This window comes from Calliphora vicina, chromosome 1 (assembly GCF_958450345.1).
Source record: "Calliphora vicina chromosome 1, idCalVici1.1, whole genome shotgun sequence".
NCBI lineage: Eukaryota > Metazoa > Arthropoda > Insecta > Diptera > Calliphoridae > Calliphora > Calliphora vicina.
In genome coordinates this window covers 24,032,296-24,048,607 of record NC_088780.1, presented here as the reverse complement: position 1 = coordinate 24,048,607, position 16,312 = coordinate 24,032,296, and the positions used below count along the sequence as shown (strand labels likewise).

Sequence of the window (16,312 nt, the reverse complement as noted above, 5' to 3'; positions counted from 1 at the left end):
GGACCGATCACCATGAAATTAGGTCGTGTGATTTGTGTCTATATGAAAGTTTACTATGTTGAATTTTGTGAGTATACCAATATTTTTAAGCGATTTATGCACGTTAAAGTGATTTTCGGAAGCGGGTCTATACGGGAGCTATGACTAATTATGGACCGATCGTAACAAAATTTGGTGACATCAATTTTGTATATATAAAACTTATTTGGAGCGCAATTTGTGGAGATACATTTATAAATTAAACATTTATGACCTATAAAGTCCAATTTCGGAAGGACATTTGTATGGGGGCTAGGTGAAATAATGGACGAATTTCAGCCAGTTTCAATAGGCTTGGTCCTTGGGCCGAAAAAATAATATGTATTAAATTTGATCGAAATATCTTCAAAATTGCGACCGGTACTCTGCGCACAATGTTTACATGGACAGCCAGCCGACCAGACGGACGGACGGACATCGTTTAATCGACTCAGAAAGTGATTCTAAGTCGATCGGTATACTTTAAGGTGGGTGTCTAATATTTTTGGGCGTTACAAACATCTGCACAAACGCATAATACCCTCCCCACTATGGTGGTGTAGGGTATAAACAGCACATAAGTAAATCTCTTAAAAATGTTGGTCTCCACGAAAAACTCCGCAGAAATAAGTTTCATATACAAATAAATCAGAGGATCTAATTCTATGACGATCAGTACATAATTGATCATAGCTCATACATAAGACCCACTTCAGAAAATCACTTTAACAAGCATACATCTTATAAACATTTTGAAATCCAAATAACATATGAAAAATGTTTCATATTGGCGGAAATCAATGAATGAAAACTTCATGACGATCGGTGGTCAGGAATTCACAAAAAAAATTTAAATTTTAAAATAAAAATGATTTGCTAATATACCTATGACGTTTTATTTTCTGACACAAAATGTTGCCAGCATATTTTATAGAATTTATTAAAGGTTACCCATAACCCTCATAACGTGTTACATGTTGAACGATTACAATAGAATAAAACCCATTAACATTTATGCAATTATTATAAAACTATACTCTTTGCTTCCATTTTAACACTTTTGATCAAAAAAACTATTTCATTAACACAAACGAACTGGAAAAACAATAACAAGTTAAAATTGAGGGTGAAAAATGTGGCATATTTTCAGGGTTTTAGAGCAACATTATTTGAAAAGAACACGTTATGCGCTTGCCAAACTATATTTTATTAAGAAAAGAACACAAAGAAGTGTCAAAGTGATACCCTACACCGAGTATATGATTATAAACAGTTTTATATTAATATGAAACTTATTTGTATTGAATCTTATTTGAATACCAACATTTTAAAGATATTTACGAAAAATTTTGTCGAATTATCTTCAAATTGCGACCTGTAGTTTGATTACAAGATTTACATGGACGACCAGATGGACGGACATTACTCGGAAAGTGATCCTGAGCAGATTTGCATACTTTAATCAAGATTAGTTTATTATAAAAAAATAAGAAAAAATAAATCAAAACATAAAAAACCACCCCATTGTAAGGTTTTTTGTGGAATGAGGTGGTTAGATTATTAACCACCGAGGCGGTTGGCATTAAAAATAATTATAATATAAATTTTCGTAGCGTACATATTTTTTTGAAATCCAATTGAAATCTTAAATCTACAAAATAGCAAAGTAATACTGAATTCGATGAACAATAATCACTCTGTGCATTTTTTATTAAATGCGTGAAAGAAAAACTGCACTTTTTCAATATTTTCAAATTAATATACAAATCTAACGGCAGTTTTGCAAAAAACATAAACGATGACTTCAAAAAATTTAATTGTTTCGAAAAATGCTAATAGATGCCAATAAACTATGTTTTAAAGACTATAGAAAAGGTGGTTAGTAAAGTGACCACTAAACAGCAAAGAGTTAAGTGGATGATAGAACAATATGTTTGCACTTTACAAACATTAGCACTAACCCTATATACTATGGTATTCATTCGACTAATGATCGTTCGATTAATCGAATAATTTCTTACGAATAATTATTCGAACAATTTAAAAATGTCAATTTTCGAATAACGAATAATTCGAACAATTTTATGTGGAATAATCGAATAAAACGAATAAATGTTCATATATGTTTAAATTTATTAAATTGCTTAAAATTTTTCATAATTTCAAATTTAAATAAGTAATAATCAGTCACAAAAATTGTATTGTTTCTGAAATTCGACAAATAACTAAAGACAAAGGGACTTTCGATCACTGTAGATGAGTGTTCCGATAGCTCCTTCTATAAATATATAAATATTACTGCAAGAAGTTACAATTCTAAAAACCAATCTTTAAAAATTTTTAACTTAGGACTTGAACCAATGAAAATGAAAGGTAGGGAATAAAATAGTTGTTATTTAGCTGGCGAAATATTAGAAGAATCGCAATTAATAATCAAAATATTAACTTAGATTAAAGTGGAGTTGAATGTGATTTTGAAACGGTCGTCGAAAGTGATATTGAGTATGAAAATTATAATGATTACATTGAAATAGATGAAGGCCATAATCTTAAAATATATGTATATGAGGAGCCGCAGAACAAAAGGTACTTTTTCGCATCTTTTCAAAAATTGGTATTTTTATAATATCTGGGTTGAAATCTTCTAGAAACAATCAAGTCAGCAAAATTTTTTTAATAAGTAAATGGGTTCTAAGAAAATTTGTGCAATACAAGAATGAAACGAAAAAAAAAATTATTTAATTTCCATGTATAATTCTTTATATATTAAATCTGGATTAAAAACATTCATGTAAAATATTATCGTTAAAAAACGCATAAAAAATATATTTTTTAATTTTGTTTTTAACAAAACGTACTTTTTTTCATTACTTTTTAACAAAAGGTTCTTTTTTTGATATTAAAATTGTTTTATATCAAACATCCTTAACATTTAATGTGGTGACTTATAGCAGTTAAATGTATCTATTGATAAGTAAGAAACTTGTTACCATTTACAGGTTCATGCAGTTTTTTAAGGGGGCGAAATAAATAGAACTCATTTTCCCAAAAATTTTAAATGTGCGAAAGGTACCTTTTGTTCTGCGACTCCTTATATATGTAAGTGATGTTATTAACCGAGTATGTAAGTATTGCAAAATATTTAATAAATCAAATGATAAACAATCAACGTTTTGTTGCAAGAAAAGAATGGAGTTCGTCTTATTCATGATTTTGAACATCGTTGAACATCTTTGTCTAACATGGTAATAAACATTTTCAAATTAGCCACGTTCACTGACAATGATATCAAACTTTGGACAGATTCCCTTTATTGTGTAATTCCCCAAGATTCGGCAACATTGATAAAGCTTGATGTATAATACAATTTGTTATATATAATTTAGAAATAGTGAATAATTAATTTACTAAAGAATTAATTACTCAATTTAAAACCCGAATTAATGAACGACATGAAAAAGTTCTTAATACGTTTAAACTGTACGTGAATTCAAGATCATGTCCAACTAGCTCAAATTTTTGAAAGCATAGCTCCAAAACGGAAAATAAAGTGTTTGCTAGTCAATTATTTTGTAGATTGTTCGGGACTTAATCGGATCAGAATATTTCTGTTGAAAATTTAATGATGGACTTTCTTTTCAAATGCTGTTTAACATTATCAATACTTGAATTGTTAATTTAAACGTTATTTTTTCTTTAACAATAAAATATTAAAAAACCGACACCAAAACTTCATTATTTACTTTTTTTAAAAAAAATTTAATTATTCGAATAATTCGATTAATTTTAAACGTGTGATCGAATTATTGGAACAAGTTAAAATCACTTATTCGAATTATTCGTTTTATTCGAACAAGAGAAAAATCGAATAATTCGAATACCCTACTATAAACCCTTCCCACTATGGTGGTGTAGGGAAGAACAATTAATTCTTACTACTTGGAAACTTTAATCAATAACTAAAATGTATTAAATATATTCACTTAAAAAAATTTACATTTTTAGAAAGGCCTTCAATACAAATTCTATCTAAAACTTAATATCTATTATATTTATTAAATCATGCTTTAATTTTCCCACATTGTTTACATATCTGCAATTACAAATAAAGTTTATTTGTATTTTCTTCACTTTATGAACTTACTTGCCAAGTAATTTGAATAATTCCAAAACGCCTACATTCATTTCCATTTTTGGTTAATTTTATTAAGAAATTTCGTTTGTTGAATAAAAGAAAATGTGTTGTAGCCAAGAGATTATTTACTTAAAACCTATTATGAATTTATTGCTTTTCAAAAGAATTATTCTTATTTATTTGTTTTACAAAATTTTATGCACTGTTTATATATTTATTTTTTTTTGTAAATTTTCCTGTCTAAACTGTACAGGAACACAAACACATTATTAATGTAAACCGCGTAAAAATCAACTGTTTTAATTTAAATTTTTGTTTTTAACAAAATTGTTTTTATTTAATGATTTTCTATTTTAAATAAACCATAATCTATAGATTAATTGCTATTGCTTTGTAATTGTATTTTTTAATATCAATACAAACACTATTAAATGGTTTGGAACGATGTTTTAATGGATTTTTTGCCTTTTTTGATTTTTATATTATTTTTTCGAATTTTTTTTATTTTTTTCACTATTTATTAGTTGCTATTATAAGGTTCTTTTTGAAACTGTTATAAATTTTAATACTTGTGTTTTATATAAACTTATTGTTTTTGTTTTTTTTTTTCATTTGATAAATGTGATTAGAGAATTTTATTGTAGTTTATTAAGTGTCGCGTTTGTTTAGGATCACTGGGGCAAATAAACACTACAACTAACTAAGTAATTGTTTTGCTAAGAATCGTATAAAAATATATGTATATTTATAAAGTAAAACAAAGCACTAGTAATGTAATTAAAACCTCACTATTTAGATGCGTGAGTTCCAATTGCGATTGGCTTTTGAGTAAAAATAAAAATATTTGTTCTGCCAGTCAGTCAGTAGTATTCACTCTTACATGTGAGTATTATCAATGATAATACCGCCTGTCTAGAACAAAACTGTACGAGCGTAAAATTGTATTTGTGTTGTTGTGCATTGCTGAAATTATTGTGTCAGTTTAGTATATAATTTTATTTTGTATTTTTTTATTTTTATTTTGCCTTTTGTTTTTGTTATTTTATTATTTTGTTTACAGTACTAAAATGAAATTGTTTATAAATGTTTATAAACATACATTAAGCAATATTATAAACATTAAGGAAAATTAAATTAAATTTCTTAAAGCGGACTATAACTACACCCATTGCAAGAAGTATATGGTTTAAGATTCTTCTTGAAATACCCTAAATACGAATGATCTAAAACCATACCAATCACTTCATTCTGTATACTTTATAACAGGTATTGAAACTCTTAAAAAGAGAGTTTTAATAAACCATCATAAAAAAAACTCATTTGAGGAGTTTTATTTTTCCCGTAAGAAAAAAACTCATTTGAGGAGTTCTAATTTTCCCCATCAGAAAATAAAACTCAAATAAAACTCATTTGAGGAGTTTTATTTTTTCCGTCAGAAATTAAAAAACTCATTTTATGTAAATTGACACCTAAAGCTTGCCGCTGGTCAGATCATTACAATTTGTAATGCACCTTGCATTGCAATTAATTAAATCGTCATTTATATAAAAACAAGTGGGATTATAATTTGTTATTGTTTGTTTCCTATTACTAAATTGAAGTTGTTTTTTCTTAAATAAATAAATTACTACACACATTAAAACAGATAGACTCAACAAAGAAAAAAAAAAGAAAATATACGAAATGAGTTTTATTTTCTGACGGGAAAAATAAAACTCCTCAAAAGAGTTTTATTTTATGGCGGGAAAATAAAACTTCTTAAAAGAATTTTATTTACCGTCAGAAAATAAAACTCATTTTATGTAAATTGACACCTAAGCTTGCCGCTGGTCAGCTCACTACAATTTGTAATGCACCTTGCATTGCTGTAATTGATTAAATCGTCATTATAATTAAAACAAGTGGGATTTTAATTCGTTTTTGTTTGATTCCTATTAGTAAATAGATGTAGTTTTTTTTTAAAAGAATAAATTACTACACACATTATATCAGATAGACTCAATAAAGAAAGATACTGAAGAAAATAAACGAAATGAGTGTTATTTTCTGAGGGGAAAAAATAAAACTCCTCAAATGAGTTTTATTTTATGACTGGAAGAATAAAACTGCTGAAAAGAGTTTTATTTAGTGGCCAGAAAATAAAACACCTCAAATGAGTTTTTTTTTATGACGGCTAATTAAAACTCTCTTTTCAAGGGTTTCAACCGAACTTTTATTTGATCGTTGAAAAAAACTGTTAACTATTTTTTTCAATATCACCATAGATTCTGAAAGAGCACTTCAATACCATTCCGTTAATTGTAACAGAGAGAGTTTTTAAGTTTAAATTTTAGTTTAAATTGCATAATGGATATGACCCTTTTGCTTCCGCCAAATACAGAGCATTACCTCATTGCCATGGATATTTGACTTTGATGTCGATTCGGCTGGTTGGCCGGTCTTCACATACGATATCTTACGCTTCTGGTTAGTGTAATGGATCCATTTTTTGCATTCGATGTAAACTCCAATTTTCCGAAGCAAAAGAAACTTTGTTATTTACACTATAATGTTCAATTCAACTAAGTGGGAATAACTGACAGATATGTACCCTTCAAAATTGCATATATGTTATTAAAACCTATAACCACGTGCATAAGATTGTATTGTAAATTCTGCATTTTTAAGTCATTCACCCAGTAATAACCCTCATCTCACGCTTAAGTGGAAAACCACACAAAATTAATCTTTTTTTTATACATTTTTCAAAAATGTGATAAGCGATGTTCATGAAATTTCTTGACTTTTGCTGTCGCATCAAAATTGCACAGAAAACCTATTAATTTATTCAAATATATTTTTTGATGTTGAGATTATTAACAAGTAATAGGTATTCGGCTGCAGCGAATCTTATATATCCTTCACCAAAGTATAGTTTTTGGTGCAAACATTTTTTTAAAAGTGTTTGGTAGAACCATTTTTTATTAGTGAAAAAAATATGGTTGAAAAAAATTGTTTGTTGAAAAAATTTTAAGAAAAGGGTTAAAAATAATTTTCCCGATTTTGACCCATTTTCCAAATTACTATGTCGTTATATACGTCGCACAGTGGTGCCATTTGAGTTTTTTCGTTGCAAAAATCATAACCAAATGAGATAATCAATAAAATTTAAAAGGCATATGATAGATAATTGATCATCCAAAGAAATGAGTGTTTGAAAATGGTTCTTCACCTTTCAGGTACCTACTTATGGGTTAACAAATTTGAAATTTGTGGAAAAATCAATTTTATGGGAAGTAAAATAAAATATTTTTTTTTTTTAATTTTTTATGTTTCTTTTTTTACGATTTAAAATTATTCCAGAAAATATTAAAAAAAAAATTTTTTAAAAAAATATTTTTTGGTTGTTTTTTCACGGTCATATGTCATTTTTGAAACCATGTCTTTTTTAAAAATTTTACCTCTATCAAAAAATGGGGCAAGAACGGGCAGATGGAAATTTTTGCATTAGGTAAAGGAATAATCAAGGAACTTATTTTGAAAATATGGCAAATATAGAAATTGATAGTTTTTTTTGTATTTTCCATCAAAGTTGAGAAATATTGAAAAAATGTATAGTTGGTAAATATCGATTTAACTGGACAAATACAAAGCAAACAGTACAATTTTTGTTTATTCTTTTCTTAATAAATATATCTATCAAAAGTGTATAAAAAAATGACGATCAGTTACACTGCGGACCAAATTACCTAAAAATTGTCTGTTTTTTTGAAAACTGAAAATCAGTCAACTTTGAAGGGCTATATCTTCTGAATTAAAAATCTGATTGTAATAAGAGCATTTTTGAAATCGTTGGACAATTTACTGTAAAAGAGGTTTCAATTCAATATTTAATATATTTTAGGGGCATATATATGAAATTTTGATTTTTGCAACCTCATTTGTTCTACGGGCTCCACTGTGCGTCGGTGGAAAGTTCTTTCAAATATCTAACATTAGATAACCATATTGTCTATATTAATAACTTAGTAATCCAGATTAGATCAAAACAAGTTAGAAACTATGGTCGGTCAATCCCGACCACATAATACCCTACACTAACTAAGAGAGCAAAAACATTTTTCTTTTAAAATTTCAATAATTTATATTTTTGAGTGATTTTCGGAAGTGGGCCTTATATGGGGGCTATGACCAATTATGGACCGATCACCATGAAATTAGGTAGTGTGAGTTATGTCTATATGAAAGTTTACTATGTTGAATTTTGTGAGTATACCAACATTTTTTAGCGATTTTTTAGTGATTTTCGGAAGCGGGTCTATATGGGAGTTATGACTAATTATGGACCGATCATAACAAAATTTGGTGAAATGAATTTTGTAAATATAAAACTTATTTGGAGCGCAATTTGTGGAGATACATTTATAAATTAAACATTTATGCCCGATAAAGTCCAATTTCGGAAGGACATTTGTATGGGGCTTGGTGAAATAATGGACCAATTTCAGCCAGTTTCAATAGTCCTTTAGCCGAAAAAATAGTGTACTAAATTTGATCGAAATATCTTCAAGGTTTACATGGACAGCCAGCCAGCCAACCAAACGGACGGACATCGTTTAATCGACTCAGAAAGTGATTCTAAGTCGATCGGTATACTTTAAGGTGGGTGTTAGACTAATATTTTTGGGCATTACAAACATCAGCACAAACGCATAATACCCTCCCCACTATGGTGGTGTAGGGTATAAATATGTCTAAAATAGGGGTGGTCGTGGCTTACATCTCAGTGATTTGTGGGCTGATTATCTCGATTTTAAATAGGAACCGAAACGGTTTTATAGCGGACATATTGATGTATGAATTATGTATGTAGGATATTTGGGGAATACGGAAAGTTGATTTCAAAATACAGACGGACCCGATTATATCGATTCCACTATCTATAAAGATCCAGAATATACATATATACTTTATGGGGTCGCAAATGAAGAATGTAGAAATTACAAACGTAATGAAAAACTTATATATATACCTTTGCCACTTATGGTGAGGTTCTTAAAAAGTGACGTTGCTTACCCTGTTGTGTACCCTTGAGGAACTGCATAACACAATTATCTTAGGAATTTAAACCTTGAAACCAAGAAAAAATATTCCATGCAAAAAAATCCGTTAATTTTTTAAAAACTCTATATAAATTATAATACAATTAGTTTTGAACTTTAATCACATAATTTTATAATAATTATAATCTAATTTATATGTATTCGAAAATGTTTTGCGCAGCAAATTTCAATAGCTTACAAAGATTTATGTTAACAAACAAATTTCATCTATTTAGTATTTTTAATAATTTTTAGTGACGGATTGGCTTGACAAAGGTTCGAAAGGCTTCAAATATACTGAATTCATTCATTTAAGAATTCATTCGTAATAGAATTAATTACTTGTCAAATTTAAAATTGCTTTAAAAATATTTGAAATGTGTGATCCTACCTTTAGTTCCAGTTGTCCCTGTAGTTTCTTACATACAATATAGAAACAAGGTATAGAAAAAGAGGGTTAACAATTTCGTCGACATTTAAACTTAGAAGCGCAAATAAACAATCTGAAATTAAATACACTCTGCTATAAAATGGCACTTTTTGTAGAACTTAAAAAGCCATCTAGTGGAGGTTGTTGGCTTAGGTGAGAACATACTAAAACCGTTTTCAAAGATTTTGAAAATTTTCAAAATTTTTAGTTATTTTGAAAAAACTGTTTTAGGGTAGGTCGTAGTACTTTGTACCTCTAACTCACACATTTTTAGACCGATTTCAAAATGTTAAACAATTATAGTTAGGTAAAAAATTAAGCTTTCATAAAATGTATGCATAAGATATTCCTAGAAATTATTTAAGTTTTTATAAATAGTTTGGCTTTCTTTTTTATTTTTTTCCTAATTTTTCAAATTCAACAATAGTTATTTTAATTTTGGCTATGAAACCCTATTTTTTTTGCACAGTAATTTATGGACAATTTTATGTAGACAAAAACGATATATTATTTGCTAAAATCGGTTTATACTTGCAAAAGTTATTAAACTTTTTCGTAAAAATTTCCACAAAATTTACCTTGTAAATTAAAAATTGTAGAAAAAATTTTTTTTATAGTTTTTTGTTTTTTTGTATTCATATGGGCTGGGGGCGAAAATACTAAAAAAGGTGTTAATGAAAAGTTGAATAACTTTTACAATTTTATTCGATTTGAATTATTAAAACGATGGTTTGTTAAGAACTAAATTTCCTTAATACATTGGTATAAATTTGTATAAGCTCAATCAAAAAAGTTGATAAATTTTGTTTTTCTTTTAGATATTCTTAACAAAAACAATACTTATAACTAACAAATGTATAAAAAATGCATGTCATTTTAAAGCGTAATCTTTTTAAGCCCGTTATACAAATGTATAAAAAAATGCACGTCATTTTAAAGCGTAATCAGTTTTCTTTTTAAGCCCGTTAAAAAATTCAAAGTCGGACAAAGACTGACTGAGTTACAGATCGATAAGTTCACGGACATAACTGAAAACGTTTTTTTCAGAATAAATTCTGAATTTGAGGGTGTTTTGGAAATTGTTTGACACAATTTCTAATGTACTCAGCAAGCCCTATAACCTACGCTAGGTCGTTTTCCAGGTTTTTGTTCCATCGTAGCACCGAGTAAGATTATAAAATCGGCTACGAAATTTATTCTTAAACAATAATTTAAAAAATCGGTGGCCAATTTGAATCTGCAAGTTTCAAGTCGGTTACCGGGCTAACTAATAATTGGTAGCACCATTAAAATTAGCATTTGAAATCCTGATTTAAAGTTTTTCAGAATCCAAAGAATTTGTTAAACTTTTTTGAAATTTCTATTAATAAAATTAAAAATAAATTGGTTTTTTTTTAGGTAGAAATGTGTCACATGAAAAATAGAATTTGGTTGTTTAGTCTATTTGAAAAATTTTAAATTTTTTGGGTGGACAACATTTTCAAAAGTGCATATGAAAATTGCACTTGTATTATGAATGCATTTTTTTACAATAAATACATTTAATAATGTGTTCTACAGAGGACACAATTATCATTAAAATGCATCTTAAATCAATTAAATACGACATCAACTTCATAAGCTAAGAGTATATAGAAATACACAGTACCTCAACTTAATTTTTTTTTAATTTTTCCAAAAATTAAAATCGTGAATAAACTCGACCCTTTCTCGAAATAACAAATAAAAAATGAGAATGTTCAAATGTGTTTACAGAATATAAGTTTATTGTGATGTCCTATGGAATGCATAATATTGTATACATAATCTTTACATTTGACTTAAATTGGTCCATCTTGAGATCTCAATCTGTGTTTTCATTATTTTGTGATCAAAGTACAATTTATTTTTAAATACATTGTAAATACTATTTTCAATAATCATTTTGCATCCACGCAATTTACACCAAGCTACAGCTAAAAATTATAAGCTGATTATCGAAAAAGGCAGTGTAAAGTGCTATGCATTGAATAAAAATAACTAAATTGTTTATTTTTTTGTTTGCCAATATTATTCATGTTAAAGCGATTTGGAGGCTTAATTGTGTGATCCCTAAAAGTTAGGACTTGCGATTTAGTTTTATGGTGCATTTACAAGGGGAAAATATGAAATTTTTTCAGTTTTTGTAAAAATTTTGCCATTAAATAATTACCTTTGCAATTTAATTTAAAAGAATCGATATGTGTACGTAATTGTCGTTCTAATAAGACATAAAACACAAAAATTGGTTAAAAAATGTTAAAGTTATTCAAAAATTGCCAGGCCATTAATGTGTCTCAGGCCACTAGAACAAGAAACGTAGGAAAAAAATAAACATATTTTGAGAAATATTAAAATAGGAGCTTATTTTTACTTAAAATATATCCATATTTACTTGTATATGAGTTTTTGTCTTCGTAGGATACCGTTAACCTATTAGCAGGTATGACCAAAAAAAATTATTTTTTTAATGGCAGTTTCAAAACTCCAATTTCAATTTTTTCATAAATTTGTTAAACAAATTTCAGAATTTGTTGATTATCACTTGGGGATTTATTGCCAACATAAAGGGAATAAAAATGTGAAAAAATTATGTCAATATTTCCGTACCTGCGATTTAAATTTTGCGATTTTCGAGAAAAATCAATTTTTTGGCCATATTTTGGCGAATGAGCCGAATTTCCTTACTGTTATGATTTTTAAGTAAAAGCTATTCAGAATATTATAGTCCATGTAATTTTAAATATAGTGTGAAAGTTCTACTAAAATCGGAAAACGTCAACCATTAAATCGAGAAGGTCAAAGGTCAAATTTTTCAATATTTGGAATTTCTCATGGAAAAATAGCGAAATGTTATATATTTTTGGGCCGATTTTTATGAAACTTAAGAAAAATATAACATGAAGTCTAGTATTTATAATAACAGCACAAAAATTAAAATTAACCCTTAATAGCACTTGGGGTTAAAAATTAGAGGGTATGCGTTCCGAAATTCCAAAAAAAAAATTTTTTGGGACACTCTAATGGGAGTTTTCTAAGAAGTTTATAAACGGAATTCTGGACTCTATCCGTCTGTTCAGATCTACAACCACAATATATACAGAGCAATTTAAGTAGATATTCACGTGAACGGTTGATTCGAATTTAATTTATATGGAGGAGCCGCAGAACAAAAGGTACTTTTTCGAATTTTTTTACAAATTGATTTTTTTGGTATTTTTGTAATATTTGTTGAAATTTTTTATAGTTTTTAAAAATAGTCAGCGAGTAAATCAATTTTGCTTTTCTTTTATTTTGCAGCCTAGTGTTTTAGCATACATCACTTTGAAAATCATCCCAGCTGCCTTTAACGCAATCATTTCTGTTAATATTTACTCTTCGTTATATTTTAATTTTATAAATTTAAAGTAAATACAATATTTACTGATAACTGTAAAACAATCATTTAATTATTGCTATTTAACAAGAAACATTTAGCACATGGCCTGTTAGGAGAGGTCATGACTTTAGATACGGGCCATTGTGTTTTTAGTGTGCGTGATTTTATTTTATTTTGGTCTAAATTGTAAATAGCCTAAATAAATAAATATCAATAACAATATTTGTTGATTTGAACATGGAAATTTTAATGTTATTATGTCTGCTTTTACAGATATAACAACAACGCGCAGTTTTCCACTATTCTAAAGAAAAAATATTTTTAAGAAATATTAAATGTTTAGTATGTATTTACCTTGAAAATTGTATTCAAAATTATAATTCGTTTGCTCATAATTTATTTCGTTAACTCAACAAGTTCTTCTAAGTTAGTAATATATAATGGTACTTATTTTATTAATATAATATATTGTTACCTTTTAGTTGAATACGCAGATAGATATTTATTCTTATATTTTGTTAGTTCATTTCCTTGCTGGGATAAAAATACTTAAGCAATTGCATACAATGGTACGATGGCATTTATTTTGGATTCTTTCCGATTTGCAATGCTCCCAAGTTCTATAATTTTCTCCTTTATCTAACCATAACAGGTATAAGAGTACTATATTTGGCTGTGCTTCTCAAAATATAATTTATAATAACGATTGAAAATAATTTTTGGTGAAAAAAAAAATTATTATTGAAAACATAATATGGGTGTAAACAATTTGTATGGTAAAAACTAAATTTTAGTAAAAAGAAAACTAGGATTAAAAAATATTTTTCCCCATTGTCGGTCCGAATTACTATAACTGTGCTAAATCCGTAGAATAGAAGAGAAGCATTTCGTAAAGTAATTCATGGAAACTGCACATGCGTGCAACATTTTGTTCATTCGATTGTGAGCAAACGTGGATGCCATCTTGCGGAAAGCTTTCTCATTCCTATGTGATCATTCAAAATTGAAACCACTGAGTCAAGTAAGATGCCTGTGGCTTCCACAACCTCTCACACTTTCAATCGCCGATCAGCCAACAAAATATCGATTGTTGCAAGTATAGATACCTCACTGGGCATCCGGAATATTAGTCATCTCCGTGCCTATGGTTTTTTTCTGCAGAAATGTAGTCGTGGTTTTTTGTTGATATCTTATACATTTAAGGTGCGATTTTCCCGTAGCCAAACCCGGACTATAGCGGCTATATTGATGTATAAATAATGTATGTAATACATTTTGGGACTTCGAAATCACTTTCTGAGTCGATTATACGGTGTCCTTCCATCATACCGTCTGGCTGTCTGTCCATCAAAACCGCAAAGTACAAGGTGGCGCAAAAGTAAACTTCCGATGTTTTTTGGCTGTAATTAAAAAAAAAATTAAAAACTTCTTGTAGATTATGTTTATTTGGTCTTTTAATTTTTTTTACATCAAGTCGAGAATATGATGTCATGTAAATGGCCGCCGCCACAGCGGATTTTCAGTGCCCCAGAAGCGTAACTATTGCTTATTTACGTAGCCGCTAAGATGTAAATGGGCCTTATCACTCATCTGCGACGAAATTCGAGTTGTGCCAAAGTCACCGACCGATTATTGGTCAAATAAATAGTAAGCAATATTCCGCGTTCTGGAGCAGTGTATCGTAACATTGTTTATTAACGTGTATGTCGCATGTGTTTGCTACACAAATGTCAAAACAGAACAGACATTAGGGGCCAATCGCAAAATTTATAGCAGCAACAAAGACTGTTGAAATTGGCTGGAATGGGTTCATAATTTCACCTATCCCCCATACAAATGTCCGCCTGAAATAGGACTTTATCGTCATAAATCTTTCATTTACATATACGTATCTAAATAAATTTCGCTCCAGATAAGTTTTATAAACATAAAACTCATATCAGGTAATTTGATGATGATCGGTTCATAATTATTAATAGCTCCCATATAAGGTCCACTTTAACGATCATAAATCCTTTAAAAATGTTGGTATCCAAATAGAATTCAAAAAGTTTCATGTGGAAAGAAGTCACACGAATTAATTTCATGGCGATCGGTCCATAATTGGTCATAGCTTCATATACGGTCCTCTTCTGAAATTCATTCACCAAAATAAATTATTGAAATTTTAAAAGAGAAAAGTTTTTGCTATTTACTCAGTTAGGGTCGGGCTTGGCCGACCAAACAGCCGAATCGACACAAAGGCCAATTAAATTTGCTCCCACCAAATACAGAGTTATTTGAAAAAGTGTACCGAAAGCAACTGATTCATTTGAAGCGAGTATTGGCAGAAATATGACCAGAATATCCTGCCAGGCATGAAACTATAATATTTCATCATGATAACTTGAGGCCAGATGATACCTGTTAAAATGTATTTAGAATGAAGTGCGTGGGATGTTTACTCTCACCCGCTTTATAGTCCAGACCGTTCGACTACTATTTTGTTCGATCGAACTCTCTCTCTGGGATAAGCTTCACTTCAGAATAGTGTATCCGAAATTGGCTTGATTTGTTTTTGGCCTCAAAAGATAAGCAGTTCTTTTGGCACGGAATCCATATGTTTCAAAAAATATGAGAAAAAAGTGTAGCTTACAATGGCCAATACTTTGAATAATTTAATATTGTAGAAATGTTTAAAAATAAAAGATAACAATTTGAATAAATAACGCATTTTTAAGTCATACACCCAATATGTTTAAATGAAATACCGAAACTATTTTTTTTATTGGATTTTTCTCGAAATTTAATTTTAATATTGCTACTTGGATCCAAAACCTCAAATAAAAAAACTTCTAAACGTTATTTGATTTTACTAAAATTTTCAGCATTTTATTTATAGGTGACGGAGAACAATTGAATACCATGGGAGCATAGAAAATTCCATAGAAAAGTGTAAAATATTGGCCAGCGTAATGTAATGTATCTGCCAGTAGAACTTTTAAAATTGACAGTTGATAGGGGCTATATTGTTGATGATATATCTGTCGATTTGGCTGTTTATTCGGTTTGATTTGCAAAATCAAAATGGACAGATATAGCGTTCAAAAACACGTGTAACTGATAAGATTTTTTATCGGGCAACGTTCCACGCTCTTCCCCCATTTTACGGTGACGCTCATTTCTGGATAAATTCATCAACTAACAAAATTGTCAAATTTGAGAAGACAACAAGTCGACATGAAATCCAAGAGCGTTCAATGCATCCCGAA

At 28.9% G+C, this 16,312-nt stretch overlaps 1 protein-coding gene across 1 annotated transcript in view; it reads right to left on the bottom strand.

Moving 5' to 3' along the window:
- The window catches only part of LOC135958372 (uncharacterized), a 45,016-nt gene extending 40,023 nt beyond the window's left edge, over positions 1-4,993 (bottom strand). The window contains exon 1 of the mRNA XM_065509311.1: positions 4,163-4,993. Coding sequence (XP_065365383.1) covers positions 4,163-4,209 — 47 coding nt within the window. The 5' untranslated portion in view covers positions 4,210-4,993. The remainder of the gene's footprint in view (positions 1-4,162) is intronic.
- Positions 4,994-16,312: the final 11,319 nt, after the last annotated feature.